Source organism: Pyrus communis, chromosome 8, assembly GCF_041283825.1.
Source record: "Pyrus communis isolate YQ-2024b chromosome 8, ASM4128382v1, whole genome shotgun sequence".
NCBI classification, from domain to species: Eukaryota; Viridiplantae; Streptophyta; class Magnoliopsida; order Rosales; family Rosaceae; genus Pyrus; species Pyrus communis.
Window position 1 is genome coordinate 1104438 of NC_142572.1, and position 16320 is coordinate 1120757.

The window sequence follows — 16320 nt, forward strand, 5'->3', positions numbered from 1 at the left end:
AACATATAATTAAATAACTAGACTCACTCCTAAAAACACTCTACGTTTTTGGACCTGGATCTAAAAGCCCCTTTATTGAAATATAAAATTGAAGGATATCTAAGATGTCAAATCCTAATGAGTGAGGGAACACCATGTGTCATGGTGTTACCGGCACTTGGAAAAATTTCTCCTGGGACACGCTACTTGTGTCTGTCCATCGTGTCCCCACAGCGTATAAAAAGCCTTCACTCCAAAGCAAAGCGGCGGCGGCAGCAGCAGCAGAGACTCCCTCCCCACAAAACCTTAAGAAAAAAAACCCTCGCACTACAACAAAAAGCAACGCCTCCATTTCCCCCTCCCTGGAAACTTGCCCCACCCGAAACGGCGTCGCACGAACGATACCAGAAACCCTAGATATACAGACAGAGCGAGAGAGAGACTAGAGCAGACGACATGTCGCAGTCACTGGAGCTCTTGCTGATACAATTCCTGATGCCGGACAACGACGCCCGGCGGCAGGCGGAGGACCAGATAAAGCGCTTGGCCAAGGACCCTCAGGTGGTTCCCGCGCTCGTACAGCACCTCCGCACCGCCAAGACGCCGAACGTGAGGCAATTGGCGGCCGTGCTTCTGAGGAAGAAGATCACCGGACACTGGGCCAAGCTCTCACCTCAAATTAAACACCTCGTTAAGCAGTCCCTCATTGAGAGCATCACAATGGAGCACAGGTCTGAATTTATCTCGATTGGATTGTTTTTTATTTTGGATGATGCTTAATTGCTTGAGCTCCTGTGTGATTTATTTGCTTTGTATTTGAATTGGTTTGCTTATTGATTTCGTGGTGTTTATGCAGTCCACCGGTGAGGCGAGCCAGTGCCAATGTGGTTAGTGTCGTCGCAAAATATGCAGTCCCGGCTGGAGAATGGCCGGATTTGTTGCCCTTTCTGTTTCAATGTAGTCAGAGTGCACAGGAAGAACATAGAGAGGTAATTTCCGTTGTGTTCTGAAAGAAGCCCTTTTATTTTTCCTTGTTGCGCTCGCTCTATCGTTCCCCATGTTAACTACATTGCCCTCTATATAATTTTAATCCTGAAAGTTCGTGAATACTTGTGACATTGCTCACAAGAGGAGGTGTAATGTTTGTTAAGCCAAAACCTTTGGTGCATTATTTGCAAAATTGAATACTTGTGACTTTACGGGGTTGGGTTTTTTTTGGCTGTGTTATGGGTAATATGGACGGAAAGAAGTAGCAGAGAGGAGTAATGGGAGAAAATTTGTTTATTGTCTTAGGGATTTTAAAGAAGTTTTGTTTTTTCTTTTTCCAATTTATGGCATGGAATGTTGGGCGGTCAAGCATCAACACGAGCAAAAAATGAGTGTAACGGATTTGAGAATGCTTCGGGGATGTGTGGACACACGGTAAAGGACAAGATTAAGAATGAGGATATCCGAGGTAAAGTAGGACTTGATATAATTGAAGATGAGATGAAAGAAAATCGGTTAAGGTGATTTGGACATGTGAACCGAAGGCCTACAAATGCTCCGGTTAGAAGATGTGATTATGAGACAGAGGCTCAGCTGTTGAGGGCAAAAGGGGTAGAGGAAGACTTAGGAAGACTTAGGAAGAGACTCTAAGAAAAGATATGGAGTACTTGGAGCTAACGGAAGACTTGGCGCAAAACTGAGCGTAGTGATGTTCTAGGATTCATACAGTCGACCCCACTTAGTGGGATAAGGTTTTGTGGAGTTTTCGTAGCTGCTTTTTAGGGGGATTTCTTCTGTTGTTTCACTGATTGTTCTTTTTATGGCTTTGTTTTTACTTTGTGAACATCTTGTCCACTTTTGTAATTTCATCATCATTTGCAATGAAATTTCGTTTCTTTCTCAAAAGTAAAAAATAAAAAGTGGCAAAAGGATTTTCTAGGAAAAGTTCTTGAAGCATGTTCAACCAAACTCTTTTGTGGGCGAGACTGTGTTCTACAAAATATTGTTTACTGGAGACAAAAAAAATTTTGGAATTGGGCATTCCACATCACACTCTTGTTCATGCTGTTATGTAGTTCATATTCAGTATACTGATTTATATGGTTGGTTTTGCTTTGTTGGAATAAGGTGGCATTGATCCTGTTCAGCTCTTTGACTGAAACAATAGGGAATACGTTTCGGCCACATTTCGCAGATTTGCAAGCTCTTCTTCTGAAATGCCTCCAGGATGAGACAAGCAACCGCGTCAGAGTTGCTGCGCTCAAGTAATGCTTAGTATTTATCCATTCATAGTTTTGATATTTTATGCTTCTTTTGCTAACAAGTGATTAGCTTGTATTTTCTTAATTGAATCTTGTAATTATTATGCCAGGGCCGTAGGGTCTTTTCTGGAATTCACTCATGATGGGGTTGAAGTGGTGAGTTTGTATTTGTATCATAAATAAAAGTAAAGTATCATAAATAAATTCTTTTATTAGCAATACGTTCTTCAGTATTGATTATCTGTTTCTGTTTTATCCTTAATACCTGGGTAAGTTAGATAACCTAAAATGATGTTGAAGATGTAAATTTCCCATAAATTACTATGTGTTTACTATTCAGAATGATAGCACAATGCATTCTATTTGAAGAATGAAAGAAAAAGAAATCCAAGCACAAAGACCACTCAACAGATAAGCCTTTTGAAATATAAAGTAAAGCAACTATTGTATTATTTATAAGGTTCCATCACCATAACAACAAGAGTTTCTATTTCTTGGTTGAGAAAAATAAACAAATAAATTCAGTCTTCTCTTGGTATGATGGAACATGCTCTTGATTGGTTTTGGTGAGAAAAATTTTGGTTTAGCGCATATATTCATTTCTCTTACATTACACACTACTGTTATGTATTTGACAGACACATCAGACCTATGGTTATTTTTCCTTTGGCGTATTTTTTTTTCCTAGTGGATGGGATCATATATATTCATTGGCTGTTACATCTTTAAACATACCTAATGCTTCAATTTCATGGGATCTGATCATGGCTTGCTATGTGCTCTATGGTCGATGAAAAATAGCATTTCAGAATAAAATTTTCACAAGAGAAAATTACTCTCTCATCAAAACCACAGGTGATAGTCAATTGTAAATTGGAAAAATTTGAACACCGAGCAGTGACCACGCTAATCAAAGTTCTGAAATATACCAACATAAGATCCCAAGTCTAATTGACCGAACATGACAATCTTATTCCTTTGGCATTTTATTCCAAGTTATCTGATGTCAAGCATGCGAAACAGGCGTTTTTTTTTGGTGTTATTTTGCAATTCTCCCAAATTTCTTACGTTGTAACTAATTAGTTTATTTTTGTTGGCATTTATCTTATTCATACCAATCCAGGTGAAGTTTCGGGAATTCATACCTAGCATCTTAAATGTATCAAGACAATGCCTTGCAGCTGGCGAGGAGGATGTCGCTATTATTGCTTTTGAAATTTTTGATGAGTTGATTGAATCTCCTGCACCTCTTCTTGGTGAATCTGTTAAATCCATTGTGCAATTCTCTCTTGAAGTTTGTTCAACTCAAAGTTTAGAATCTAATACACGTCATCAGGTTAGTATAAAGGGTCAAACGTTTCCTCGCCTTTTCTCTATGAGCTCCCAGTCTTTGGTTGGGCTGATAAGTTTGGGACTGGACCTAACAGTTCTTGTTTGAGACCCAATTTTTTTGCCACTTTCCTTTATATTTTGGCCTTCAAGATATGAAAAAGAAATACTGAGACAACTGAAAACCATAGTAGCTCCCACCCGCTTACTATTTCTCTTTCTCTCTCTTTCCCCTCTCTTTGCAAACCGCACAACTCTGCCCATCACATATGATGCTAACTAGCTCTTGCAGATCCGGTTTACTGGATTTTGTGCTCTCACTGTTGCTTGGGGTGCTTAGTCCCGTCAGCTCTATCAGTTGTATGTGGGGATCTGTAGCGTTGTATTGTGATTTTGGGTTGTTGCAGCCTAGGGTTTTGACCCGTGATCTGGGGGACGGACTGATCGGATTTGATAGTTGCATACAGAGAGGGTAGGAGAGAAGAGGGAAAAGAAGAGAGAGAGAAAGGGGGGGAGGGGGCAATTTTCCGGCAGCACAGCCGTTACAGACACAGACGGAAGGTGTAGCTGCTGTGGCTTTTGTGCTTCTCAGTTTTTCTTTTTTAAATTTTAAACGAGTGAAAAATGGAAAGGTGAAGTGGCAAAAAAAAAAAAAAAAAAAACAAAGTTGAGTCCATCGGTAAACTGTTGGGTCCCAATAAGCTTGCCTGTAAGTTTAACTTATCTGCTTTGTAATAAACAAAGGCTCTCTGTCTGTGAAATACTCATATTTGTTTTTGTTGTTGCTTCTCAGGCAATTCAGATAGTTTCATGGCTAGCAAAGTATAAATCCAATTCCCTCAAAAAGCATAAGCTGGTCATCCCTATTCTGCAAGTTATGTGCCCATTGCTTGCAGAATCAAATGATGAAGATAAGGATGATGATCTTGCTCCAGATCGAGCTGCTGCAGAAGTTATTGATACTATGGCTTTGAACATACCAAAGCATGTTTTCCACCCTGTCTTTGAATTTTCTTCTTTAAGCAGTCAAAACGCAAATCCAAAATATCGGGAAGCATCTGTTACCGCTTTAGGTGTCATTTCAGAGGGTTGTCTAGAGATGATAAAAGATAAGTTGGATCCAGTTCTTCATATTGTCTTAGGCGCTCTGAGAGATCCTGAGGAAATAGTTAGGGGGGCTGCATCATTTGCATTGGGTCAGTTTGCAGAGCATTTACAGCCGGAAATTGTTTCCCACTATCAAAGTGTACTTCCCTGCATTTTGAATGCCCTTGAGGATACATCTGATGAAGTGAAGGTATGTTTGGTAGAAGGAAATTAGAAGATTGGTATAGTTTATTCATATGTATTTGATATGGACTAAAACAATCTATATGTGCAGGAGAAGTCATATTATGCTTTGGCAGCATTTTGTGACAACATGGGTGAGGAAATTCTTCCATTCCTTGATCCGTTGATGGGAAAACTACTGGGGGCCCTCCATAATAGCCCTCGTAATTTGCAGGAGACATGCATGGTATGGTGGTCTTCTTCGACCTAAATATTTAAAGTAAATTATTTTATATATATATATATATATATTCAGTGAATGGTTCGGTTTTAAATTGATTGATTTGCATCATATTGCAGTCTGCGATTGGTTCGGTTGCATCTGCGGCAGAACAGGCATTTGTTCCGTATGCTGAAAGGGTTTTGGAGTTGATGAAAAGTTTCTTGGTGCTTAGTAATGATGAGGATCTTCGTTCACGAGCAAGAGCTACTGAATTAGTTGGAATTGTTGCAATGTGTGTGGGGAGAACTAGGATGGAACCAATTTTACCCCCTTATATAGAAGCTGCAATTTCTGTAATTACATTTCCTCTTTCCTTTGATCATTTTGTCTCAATGATGTTAATTAACATGTCTAGTGTTATCACAGGGTTTTGGATTGGATTTCAGTGAACTTCGGGAGTACATTCATGGATTCTTCAGCAATGTGGCAGAAATTTTGGATGACGGCTTTATACAGGTATGGAAGGCTTTAGTTGGGTTATGCTTAATGTAATTGTTCACTTGATGCCCCTTTTTCATGAGTTTTCCCCCCTCTTTTGAAAACAGTATCTTCCTCATGTCGTACCCCTGGCTTTTTCTTCCTGCAATCTTGATGATGGAGCTGCAGTGGACATCGATGAGTCTGATGATGAAAATATTAATGGATTTGGTGAAGTTTCATCTGATGATGAAGCTCATGATGAGCCAAGAGTACGAAATATCAGCGTAAGAACAGGAGTTTTAGATGAAAAGGCAGCTGCAACTCAAGCTCTTGGCTTATTTGCACTACATACGAAGGCCTCATATGCACCGTATCCAACATCTAATTTTATTTGATTTTTAGGTTATATTCTAAGTTTATGGATATACAATGTTAATCAGTAAGATATTGTTTTGGGATCTTTGACTTCTTTTAAGCTATTTGGAGGAATCATTTAAGATCCTAGTACGACACTCAGGGTATTTCCATGAAGATGTTCGGCTTCAGGCAATCATTTCTCTGAAACGTGAGTTCAAACTTATTGTCTGTATCTGCATGCTGTCTGTCAAAGTATACTTATTTTGAATTATGTTGGAAATGTGGATGAGTTGGTGCTGCAGGGATAATTTCTATTGAGTATTGTCTTGCTTTCCTGTAGATTTTATGATATTTAATATCACTTGTCCATTAACAACTTATGTTTGGTTGATTTCAAATACAGATATTTTAACAGCAGCACAGGCAGTTTACCAGAATCATAATGTTAGTGGCTGTCATCTCTCTCTCTCTCTCTCTCTCTCTCTCTCCCTCTCCACATGCAAATGTGCAGTGCATGTCATGATCCCTGTTATTTGGTTTTGCAAACTTGTTTGTCGCCTATTCATCTGTGTACTCTAATGTGCTTCTTGGAGCCTACTCTTTGGTGCCACTTTGTTTATAGTTGAGATTTTATTTGGAGTTAGTAGGTATCAAAATATGGTATTAAGTTTACTTGTGTTCTTATTTTGCAGGAAGGACAAGCAAGGGCTAAGGAAATTCTGGGTAAGATAATGACATGAAAAACGGAAGATATATGTACCTGTCCGCATCCTGGTTTTCTGTTAACATTAAAATCAAACTCTTCACTGCAGATACTGTGATGAACACTTATATCAAGACTATGACTGAAGATGATGACAAGGAAGTTGTTGCTCAAGCTTGTATGAGCCTTGCTGATATCATCAAAGATTATGGATATATGGCTGTTGAGCGTTGTGAGTATAATTTATAGTTGGGTGTTGTCCTCTTTGTTGAAGCAATTTCTAAAGGCTGATAAAATGCTGTCATCTGATATCAGATGTACCACGGGTTGTTGATGCTACTTTGGTACTGCTTCGGGAGGAATCAGCTTGTCAGCAGACAGAATCTGATGATGAAATTGATGATGATGATGTTGTACATGATGAAGAACTTATGGATGCAGTTTCTGACCTTCTTCCTGCTTTTGCGAAGTCAATGGGTCCTCATTTTGCACCTATTTTTGCTACGCTATTTGAACCTTTAATGAAATTTGCGGTGGGTTGCAAAAACATTATATCAAATTTAGTTGCAATACCTTGCTAGCGACTTCCTACAGTAGGTATTTTGCTAATTTAACTATTGTTGTATTCAGAGAGCTTCGCGGCCACTGCAAGATCGAACAATGGTTGTTGCCTGCCTTGCTGAAGTTGCTCAAGACATGGGTGCTCCAATTGCTGGATATGTCGATGTAATTTTATCAAATTTTTTATACATTATTATAAATTAAGGATGTACATTAAGTTCAAGAATACATTAAGCTAGTTTCTAAAATTTGTGTCTGATTTCAGAGGGTGATGCCCTTGGTAATCAAAGAACTAGCATCATCAGACGCAACCAATAGAAGGAATGCTGCATTTTGTGTTGGAGAGCTGTGCAAAAATGGGGGTGAGGGGACGTTGAAGTATCCTTTTTTTACGTTAAGACTTTTTAATCTCTTTTCCTTGTTCCCGATTTTTTTCTTTGGAATTTTCGTGATCCTCTGATTCGTGTTCTGAGTTCAGGTATTACAGGATTTGTGATGAATCATCTTTATAATTATGTTGTTTGTAGAAGTTAGTTTGGCATTGAAACCTAGAATGTGCCTTCCACTAGCGTGTTCTTTAATCAATTCCCAGATACTATGGTGATATATTGCGTGGACTTTACCCACTATTTGGGGAATCTGAGCCAGATTATGCTGTCAGGGATAACGCAGCTGGTGCAGTGGCAAGAATGATAATGGTGCACCCTGAATCTATCCCATTGAATCAGGTAAGTATCCTGATGACATTTTCTGGCTTAGTATTATCATTTTTCCATCATTTTGGTTTCGTTTTGGTGAGCTTAAGTATATATCTCCTTGTTAAATTTGCAGGTACTTCCTGTTTTCTTGAAGGTTCTTCCACTAAAAGAAGATCATGAAGAGTCCATGACGGTGTATAGTTGCGTCTCTACTCTTGTTTTATCATCTAATACCCAGGTTAGTTCACAGCTCCATGATTTCAGTCTGAAACTTGTGTAGATTAAAATGATAAGATGTATATCATTTATACACACACATTTATAATATATGTGTACGTATATCATACAAACTATGTGGGATCCCTCTCTGGAGTTGACCATAAGTTTTCTTACCCACTCATTCTATTTTCCAAGCAGATCCTTTCTCTAGTCCCAGATTTGGTTAATGTATTTGCTCAAGTTGTGGCATCACCAGTTGAAACTGCTGAAGTAAAAGCACAAATTGGAAGAGCTTTTGCTCACCTGATTTCACTCTATGGCCAACAGATGCAGCCCCTTTTGGGTAACCTCTCCCCTGCTTATGCAAATGCCCTAGCCGCATTTGTTCCGAAAAGCTGATTCGTGGTGAGCCAGTGACTTGCCTTCTCGTTGCATTTGCTCCAGGAAGCTGTTCGATTGAGCCTGTGGATTGTGATTCTTCACCAATAGTTTCTACCTGCCTTTTTTGCTGAGATTCTTTTCCAATTCAAAGACCGTGGTGTGTTGTTCCCATGTTTTATAGATGGGTTGGCTGAAGTCTTGGAGGAAGACATCGTTCTATAAGGTAATGCCTGCGACCTAGGGTGAGAAAAGTAGCAAATGCCCTAAGAGGCTTTGAAACCTAATTTGCAAATTGCGTTAACCTTCTGTACGTGTTTTTGTTCATTCTTACAGGTGATCCTCCTCCTATTACCACCTCCATTTTTCAAGGCTGGTGATACTGCTTTTTCTTCTTCTTCCTTATTTTCATGTGGTAGCTTTTTCCCCCTGAATCTTCTTTACATTCTCCGGTCTGCTTTGAGCGTTCGTGTGCATTCTTTGATACTTTTATGTGCGTGCTTTTATTATTTGTTTGAGTATCATGGTTGTCCACTGTCGGGTTTCCATAGGTTTGAAAATTTCGCCTTTCCGCTCACAGAATTAGTGAAGATGATGCATACCCATAGTATATCGTCATGTGTAACGCAGCGTTGTCTATAACTTATTGCTTGGAGAATCAAATTGCCAATGGTAAAATTGGCGCTTTCGATTTTCGGCAGTCATAGCCACAAGTTTACTTTTGTGTTATTTAAGAAATGTGTTTTGATATGTACTAATTTTCAGTTGGGACTTGAGTATGGTTAATTTATGTTTTTCCATGGTTGGTAACTAGAGTCGATGGGAGCGACAACTAACCCATATTGACCGAATCCGAAAGGGGAGTAATTTTTGCACGCCCCTCTAAATTTTAGCTCCCGGTTCTCCTATTTGTTCAATCCAATGGTTAGAAACAAATAAAGGATGTGCGGGAGGTGAAAATGGCGCGCAAAAATCACTTTCCATACTAAATCGTTGTTATGTTGTGTAGACAGTTTGAGATAGAGGGAATGTGAGCACCATCTCCTTTGAAACAACAGGCTTATGGATTGATTCCATTTGGAAACAACACAGCACAGCATAGCAAGAATCATGCATACCAAAGTATAATTATTTGATACGAATACAACCTCGGTTCAACTCCGATAAACTTCGTATGGAAGTATTTATAGAGAACAAGATACGCGTCGTATTGAATAAGCAAAGGCTAAACCCACAAGAACAAGTGAACCTAAGTACGTGAAACTTTCCGTTACTATTTTCCAACATCCCCTTTCAAACTCATGCTTGTGGGGTCATGCTTCCCACAGTAGTCCTTGACCGAAAAATCAAATCCCACGGTGGACATATTTTCATAATAATATTCCAAATATTCCACTAGGTCTATTGGCTTATACTGCATGGGGTGGTCCTCGTCCGTAAGCTCATTTGGTACATATATCACTCCTTTGTTCCAAAAGAATTGTCCGAACGAGTATCTTACCTTATTTTCCTTCAAAACGACTTTGTGCTTACAAGATTTTATTCTGTCGTTACTCCAAACCTAGGCCAAATAAAACACGCATGCAAACAACATCAATAAAATATAGTTATCAAAAGTTTAAGTTAGGTTGTTAAACACACTTCATCTGTCCCCTTGTTCTTGAAACTTACATTGCCTTACACTACAAGAAAAAAACATGTCAAAGAAAATGATTTTTTTTTTTCGACACACATAATGCATTCAAAAATAGTCCCAATGGCCGCTTGATTTGTACTTTATTTGGTGGGAAGGCTCGGCCCCGATCGTCTTAACGATAAACGATATTGTCGTTGGAAATAAAATGGTTATTTTCGAGGGTATATATATATTCATGTTGTTGGAATTTGGTTGACTATTTTTTATGAGAAGTATGTCCCTCCCGATAATGCCTTCATATTTTTTAAGGATTCGTTAGGAATTGGTCTTTATAGTGTCTTTTTAATTCTTTTTATTAATTTAGTCAATTTGTGCACTTATGATTATTTTTCACAAATAAACTTTTCGGAGAATTTTTTATAGTCAAATGGAAGGAAGCTAAGAGGATTAAGATAGTTGTGTTCAACTTTCACGTTTTTTCATAAAGTTAAACGTTTCAGTTCTGCAAATCAATCCCGTAAAAGTTACATTCTCATTAATATTGTGCAACTATGGGAGAATGAAGATTTGAAGGCTTTTCCAATTTTTTCAAGTGTCGTGCCTTATATGCCTAGACATAGAGCTATAAGTTTCCTATTTTTCAGAATTCTACATAACTGAAGGTGGAACGACCCCAAATCTAGCATGAAAGATGGATGACATGTTCTCCAAGTCAAGAAGAATTCTTTCTTAGTTTGTGTCCAATATCGTTTTGGATTTTCTTTTTCTAGCCGAGTTTTTACCAAACCTTTTAGTGTTTTTTTAGTATAAATATATGTCCTATTATCTCTCTACATGTCACCATACACACAAATTTGTCCAAAAGAGAAAGGAGTGCTTAGGAGCACATCACCGTTGTTATTTCGTGTGCTATTTGTTCTTTTCATGACTTATTGTTATTATTTTGACTACGTGTAACTAAACACCCTTGCTAGGCAATGATGAAACCCTAATATGATGATCTAGTTTTCTTATTTTGCCTATCTTACGATTGCATTTTAATATGGGATTCTTAATCACCGTGCTTATTATCTTGACGCTTAGCTACCATCAAGATTCTTAATTGAGTTACTTGATGTAAATTAGACTAAATACTATAGCTAATTTGAGGCTTGCTTCTTGTGGTTGAGGGTTGTAATTCTTTTAGGGTAAACACCGTATTCCCAGAGTTTGCATGGTTTTCACAAAACATAATGACTTTTTGTATGTTCATAATTGTACTAAATGCCATAGACAAGTTGCATGTAGAGATATACGGGTGAGCCTAAATACCATATTAGTAGTTTATGAGTAAGGAAAACTATTCAACAACATCAATTGAATTAATCAACGGATAGGTAATGTAGAAGCTAGGTTGGATTACTAGTGGTGGATTTGATGTCCTAGTGCCTTCATATCTTAATTTTCAAATTTCATCATTGTCTTGGTTTAGTTTATCTTGTTAATTTTAGTTTTAATCAATCCTTAAATTCAATTCGTTTGTATAATTAAGTTTGGCGTAATTATTGGTTTAATTGGTTTTAACGCAATTCCTGCAAAATTGGCCTTGTACTTGCATATGTAAAATCCCACATCGCCCAGGGAAGTAATCCTTATATGTATATTCTCATATCTACCTAGCACGAGTGTCACATCCCGGCTCGGGACGGATCACTTCCCGGGACCGCTCCACCACCATAGCACGATATTGTCCGCTTTGGGCTTACCATTCCCTCACGGTTTTGTTTTTGGGAACTCACGAGCAACTTCCCAGTGGGTCACCCATCATGGGATTGCTCTAGCCCCCTTCTCGCTTAACTTCGGAGTTCCTACGAAACCCGAAGCCAGTGAGCTCCCAAAAGGCCTCGTGCTAGGTAGGGATGGGAATATACATTTAAGGATCACTCCCCTGGGCGATGTGGGATGTCACAATCCACCCCCCTTAGGGGCCCGACGTCCTCGTCGGCACACCACAACCAGGGTTAGGCTCTGATACCAAATTGTCACATCCCGACCCGGGGCGGATCACTTTCTGGGACCGCTCCACCACCATAGCACGATATTGTCCGCTTTGGGCTTACCATTCCCTCACGATTTTGTTTTTGGGAACTCACGAGCAACTTCCCAGTGGGTCACCAATCATGGGATTGCTCTAGCCCCCTTCTCGCTTAACTTCGAAGTTCCTACGGAATCGAAGCCAATGAGCTCCCAAAAGGCCTCGTGCTAGGTAGGGATGAGAATATACATTTAAGGATCACTCCCTTGGGCGATGTGGAATGTCACAACGAGGCCTTTTGGGAGCTCACTGGCTTCAGGTTCCATGGGAACTCCGAAGTTAAGCGAGAAGGGGGCGAGAGCATTCCCAGGATAAGTGACCCATCAGGAAGTTCTCGTGTGAGTTCCTGGAAACAAAACCGTGAGGGTGTGCTGGGGGCCCAAAGCGGACAATATCGTGCTACGGTGGTGGAGCGGGCCCGAGAAGTGGTCCCCCCGGATCGGGATGTGACAATTTGGTATCAGAGCCTAACCTTGGCCGTGGTGTGCTGATGAGGAAGTCGGGCCCCTAAGGGGGGTGGATTGTAAGATCCCACATCGCCCAGGGGAGTGATCTTTATATGTATATTCCCATATCTACCTAGCACAAGGCTTTTTGGGAGCTCACTGGCTTTGGGTTCCATGGGAACTCCGAAGTTAAGCAAGAAGGGGGCGGGAACATTCCCAGGATGGGTGACCCATCGGGAAGTTCTCGTGTGAGTTCCCAGAAACAAAACCGTGAGGGTGTGCTGGGGGCCCAAAGCGGACAATATCGTGCTACGGTGGAGTCGGGCTCGAGAAATGGTCCCGCCCAGTCCGGTATATGACAACATATCTATACTACTATTGAGTCGTGTGCTTACGAGTTAAAATTTGTTTAAGTTAATCTATTATTAGGTTAGTTTGAATATACATCAATGATTAATCACATTTTTAGAGAAGCCACATAACCACTTATTGTTTTGCTAATTTGGCACATACATTGCTAACTTCCGTCATGTAATAGTTCTAAGGTTATATATAAACTTCTGTTATCCCTCAAATAAAGCTTATTTGATTGACATCTTGTGATGACCATTTCATAACTTTTTTTTAACAATCCTAATCATTTATATTTTAATTCATTATTCATAAATTATCCTTTCCAAAAAAAGTTAAAAAAAAAAAAAGGCAAATCTAAAACAATTAAAAGATCCAATTGTAATCAAGAAAAAAGATGAATATAGTTATTCAAAGAAACACTTAAATGACTATCATTTAATCCAACGATCATATGATTTCGGATTTGGGTAATTTTTTAGAAGAATATATTTGAGAGAAGGCCTTAATGATAGATGGTTAAATTGTTGAAACACATTGAGAACTGAGCCGTACAAAAGGGATGCCTGAACGACAACTAAAATCCATGAAACTAAGGCAAGATTAATGAAAGGGTGTTGACGCACCTGAAGTCCATCACCAGCTAGGAATAATAATGATGAAGGCAGAGGATCATAACCAATCCACTCGTTATCCTTTGTGCTTATCTCAACACCATACGATTCTTGATGGAGTACGGTAGTAAAACACTTGTCTGTATGACTGTGTAGAACAGTTTCAGTTTCATCTGTCTTGGGTTCATCATATTTTATAAGTAGGGTAGTGGGCATGGTCGATTGAATGTGATCATCGTGGTATTTCTCTACCTTGTAGTTTTCAAATACCATTTTTGTCACAACTTGATTTAATTCTGTCATCACTTTTGAATACAGATCAGCACTCTCACTGCCCAAGATATAAAGAACAAATTATTATTATTAGGAAGAACAAGTATAACTGTTTAAGGACAGATTCGCATTAGCTTGTTGATAAAGAAATCGAAAGTGTTGATAGAAATCAAAAGTGTTGATAACAAAACATATAACAGTAAGTATCTAGATGTAGAAAAAACTGCTAAAACTATTTAAATGTGCAGTAATTTATACCGAAACTGGTCATTTCCTTCCGGCCAAAGTTGACATGTAACGTTCTTTATTTTTTCAGTGCTTGAACGAAATGACATGGATTCACGGGTAGGCAGCCTTACGTAACCCTCAACTAGAGGTTTATCCTGAGGAAATTGTGCTTTAATTTCGTCGGGGAAATCAAACAACTCGTTGAATGTCCCAAACATGGTGTCATTAAGCTCCCGTGAAACTTTGTTGGGAAGGACTGCCAGGAAACAGCCAAACTCTTCGAGAGCATTACAAACGTCTCTGCGTACTGAGAGCCAAGAACTTGTCCCTGACTTCCAGCAATCCTCTTGGGAGAAATCTACTACTGGAATTTTGGCCGCTGTTTGGGTCCTGGAAGCCATCTTTTTCTTCTCAGCTAGCTAACTGATAGGTTTTGAGGCTCTACTCTTAATGATATATATATATATATATATATATATATATATATATATAACGGCAAGCTGTATGCTACTCTCAACCAATCCAAATTATATCTGTACGTAGAGTAAAACATGTATATCTTTTTTCTCTTGTGTTGCACGCCTACTGACATAACCCCTCTATTTCTCTCCAATAATTCATCCAATTCAAAAACCCTCACCAACCCTACTATAAAAAAATGATGAATAGTAGCCACTGTGAAAACATGCAATTAATTATCAGATAACGGTAAGGGTGTTGGTTCATCGATCACCATCATCTGCGTGTTGTTTACTTCAGCACTATACGTACACTACTTTTAGAGTCCAAAATGGCGTGCGTGGCGGAGCCAATATATGGGAATCTGGGGGGCTTTGAATTTTTATATGAACCCTGTAGTTTTTATAATAGGTAGACCACTCTAGTTGGCAGGAGAAGAACGAATCTTGTTCAGCACACCGGGCGAGGATCAAATGATATTTAAAGATTACAAATATTTTTTCCCATCTGCCTCACCCATGACCCACCCACCCCCACCCGACACAACACCTCTCCATTTCTCTCCAATAATTCATCCAATTCTGAAACCCTCCTCACCGACCCTTATGTTAAAATGCTTGAAATAAACATGTTGGAATAATGGTAGGCTAGTCAATTTTCTTGTTCAAAGTTAGGCAAGTTAGGTTAGTCAAGCAAGTTAGGTAAGTTAGGCAAAATTAGGCTTATGTTCTTTTTCTTCCCTATATATATGTTTCATCTTGTAATTGTTTTCATCAAGCAAATATACAAAGCCATCTTCAACACTTCTCTCTCATGGCTTAAACTCTAGAACCCATGAAACCTTAGCAGGTTCATATTTTATCATGGTATCAGAGCACCGTTTCTGGTGACTCTGAATACCCCACCTATCTTCAACGCTTCCGCACCACAATCAACAACATCGTCATCATGAGTGATTCAGGAACCAACACAAAACCATTAGAGATGGCTACTGATCTCTCGAACCCGTTTTTATTACACCCCTCTGATCAACCTGGGAACATCTTGGTAGAGCATTGGTTGTAAAGTCTCTTGAAATTTCAAGTATGCTCTGTGGTTGCAGTTTTGACTGATCTTCCACATCAGAAAAGATTTCTTGAGATTATTGCTGGTGCAATCTTCCACGAGGTCAACCATTCTAGGCATGGCCTCTCATTCAAAATGGGAAAGTCCCAACCACCCGCTCTATCTCCACCACTCGGATCAACCTGGTGCAATCCTCGTACCACAACCATTGGTGGAAGACAACTACAACACATGGGTTTAATCCATGAGTATGGCCTTAACGGTCAAGAACAAACTTGGTTTTGTTGACGGGACGTCAACAAACCAAGTGAGGATAATTTTGAGGAACTGCAGCAATGGAATCGCTGCAACAACTTTGTCACAACTACAACACATGGGTTTAATCCATAAGTATGGCCTTAACGGTCAAGAACAAACTTGTTTTTGTTGACGGGACGTCAACAAACCAAGTGAGGATAATTTTGAGGAACTGCAGCAATGGAATCGCTGCAACAACTTTGTCAAGACATGGCTACTAGGCTTCATGACAAAGGAAATTTCAGGGAGTGTCATCAACTACAAGGATGCTCGACAAATGTGGACCGATCTGCAGGAGAGGTTCTCACATGTGAATATAGTTCAGCTGTTCCATGTTGAGAACGAGATTCATGATTGCGTCCAAAACAATATGAGTGTAAGTTCTTACTTCACTAAACTTAAAAGTTTATGTGATGACGTGATACTTACAGG

At 39.3% G+C, this 16320-nt stretch overlaps 2 protein-coding genes across 3 annotated transcripts; one reads left to right on the forward strand and one right to left on the reverse strand.

Moving 5' to 3' along the window:
• The first annotated feature begins 166 nt into the window (after nucleotides 1–166).
• On the forward strand, nucleotides 167–8999 carry LOC137718207 (uncharacterized). Of its 2 annotated transcripts, XR_015964981.1 has the most exons (21): nucleotides 167–710; nucleotides 836–968; nucleotides 2095–2231; nucleotides 2339–2384; nucleotides 3352–3564; nucleotides 4351–4854; nucleotides 4939–5073; nucleotides 5187–5402; nucleotides 5476–5565; nucleotides 5655–5899; nucleotides 6006–6094; nucleotides 6290–6330; nucleotides 6579–6609; nucleotides 6699–6821; nucleotides 6905–7122; nucleotides 7220–7315; nucleotides 7416–7528; nucleotides 7743–7878; nucleotides 7982–8086; nucleotides 8266–8671; nucleotides 8782–8999. XR_015964981.1 is itself a non-coding variant. In XM_088698139.1 (20 exons), the coding sequence occupies exons 1-20, from the start codon at nucleotides 436–438 to the stop codon at nucleotides 8464–8466; spliced, it is 3147 nt and encodes a 1048-aa protein (XP_088554265.1). In that variant the 5' UTR covers nucleotides 167–435; the 3' UTR covers nucleotides 8467–8816. The 2 variants fall into 2 exon arrangements, 1 of the variants encoding a protein (XP_088554265.1); XM_088698139.1 differs by having other exon boundaries at nucleotides 8266–8816.
• Nucleotides 9000–9544: 545 nt separating this feature from the next.
• Nucleotides 9545–14516, reverse strand: LOC137718208 (putative 2-oxoglutarate-dependent dioxygenase AOP1). The gene is made up of 3 exons (XM_068457709.2): nucleotides 14098–14516; nucleotides 13579–13897; nucleotides 9545–10006 (listed from the first exon to the last, which is right to left on the reverse strand). The coding sequence occupies exons 1-3, from the start codon at nucleotides 14466–14468 to the stop codon at nucleotides 9719–9721; spliced, it is 978 nt and encodes a 325-aa protein (XP_068313810.2). The 5' UTR covers nucleotides 14469–14516; the 3' UTR covers nucleotides 9545–9718.
• Between the last annotated feature and the right edge of the window lie 1804 nt (nucleotides 14517–16320).

Bases quoted from the DNA above. Each gene is read 5' to 3' on its own strand.
- LOC137718208 (XM_068457709.2), bottom strand. From the start codon at position 14,468: ATGGCTTCCAGGACCCAAACAGCGGCCAAAATTCCAGTAGTAGATTTC. The intron at 13,898-14,097 runs GTATAAATTACT...TATCTTGGGCAG, and splicing joins GAAGGAAATGACCAGTTTCG to TGAGAGTGCTGATCTGTATT. The intron at 10,007-13,578 runs GTGCGTCAACAC...TATTTGGCCTAG, and splicing joins TAGCTGGTGATGGACTTCAG to GTTTGGAGTAACGACAGAAT.
- LOC137718207 (XM_088698139.1), top strand. From the start codon at position 436: ATGTCGCAGTCACTGGAGCTCTTGCTGATACAATTCCTGATGCCGGAC. The intron at 5,403-5,475 runs GTAATTACATTT...GTGTTATCACAG, and splicing joins ATATAGAAGCTGCAATTTCT to GGTTTTGGATTGGATTTCAG. The intron at 5,900-6,005 runs GTATCCAACATC...ACTTCTTTTAAG, and splicing joins ACGAAGGCCTCATATGCACC to CTATTTGGAGGAATCATTTA.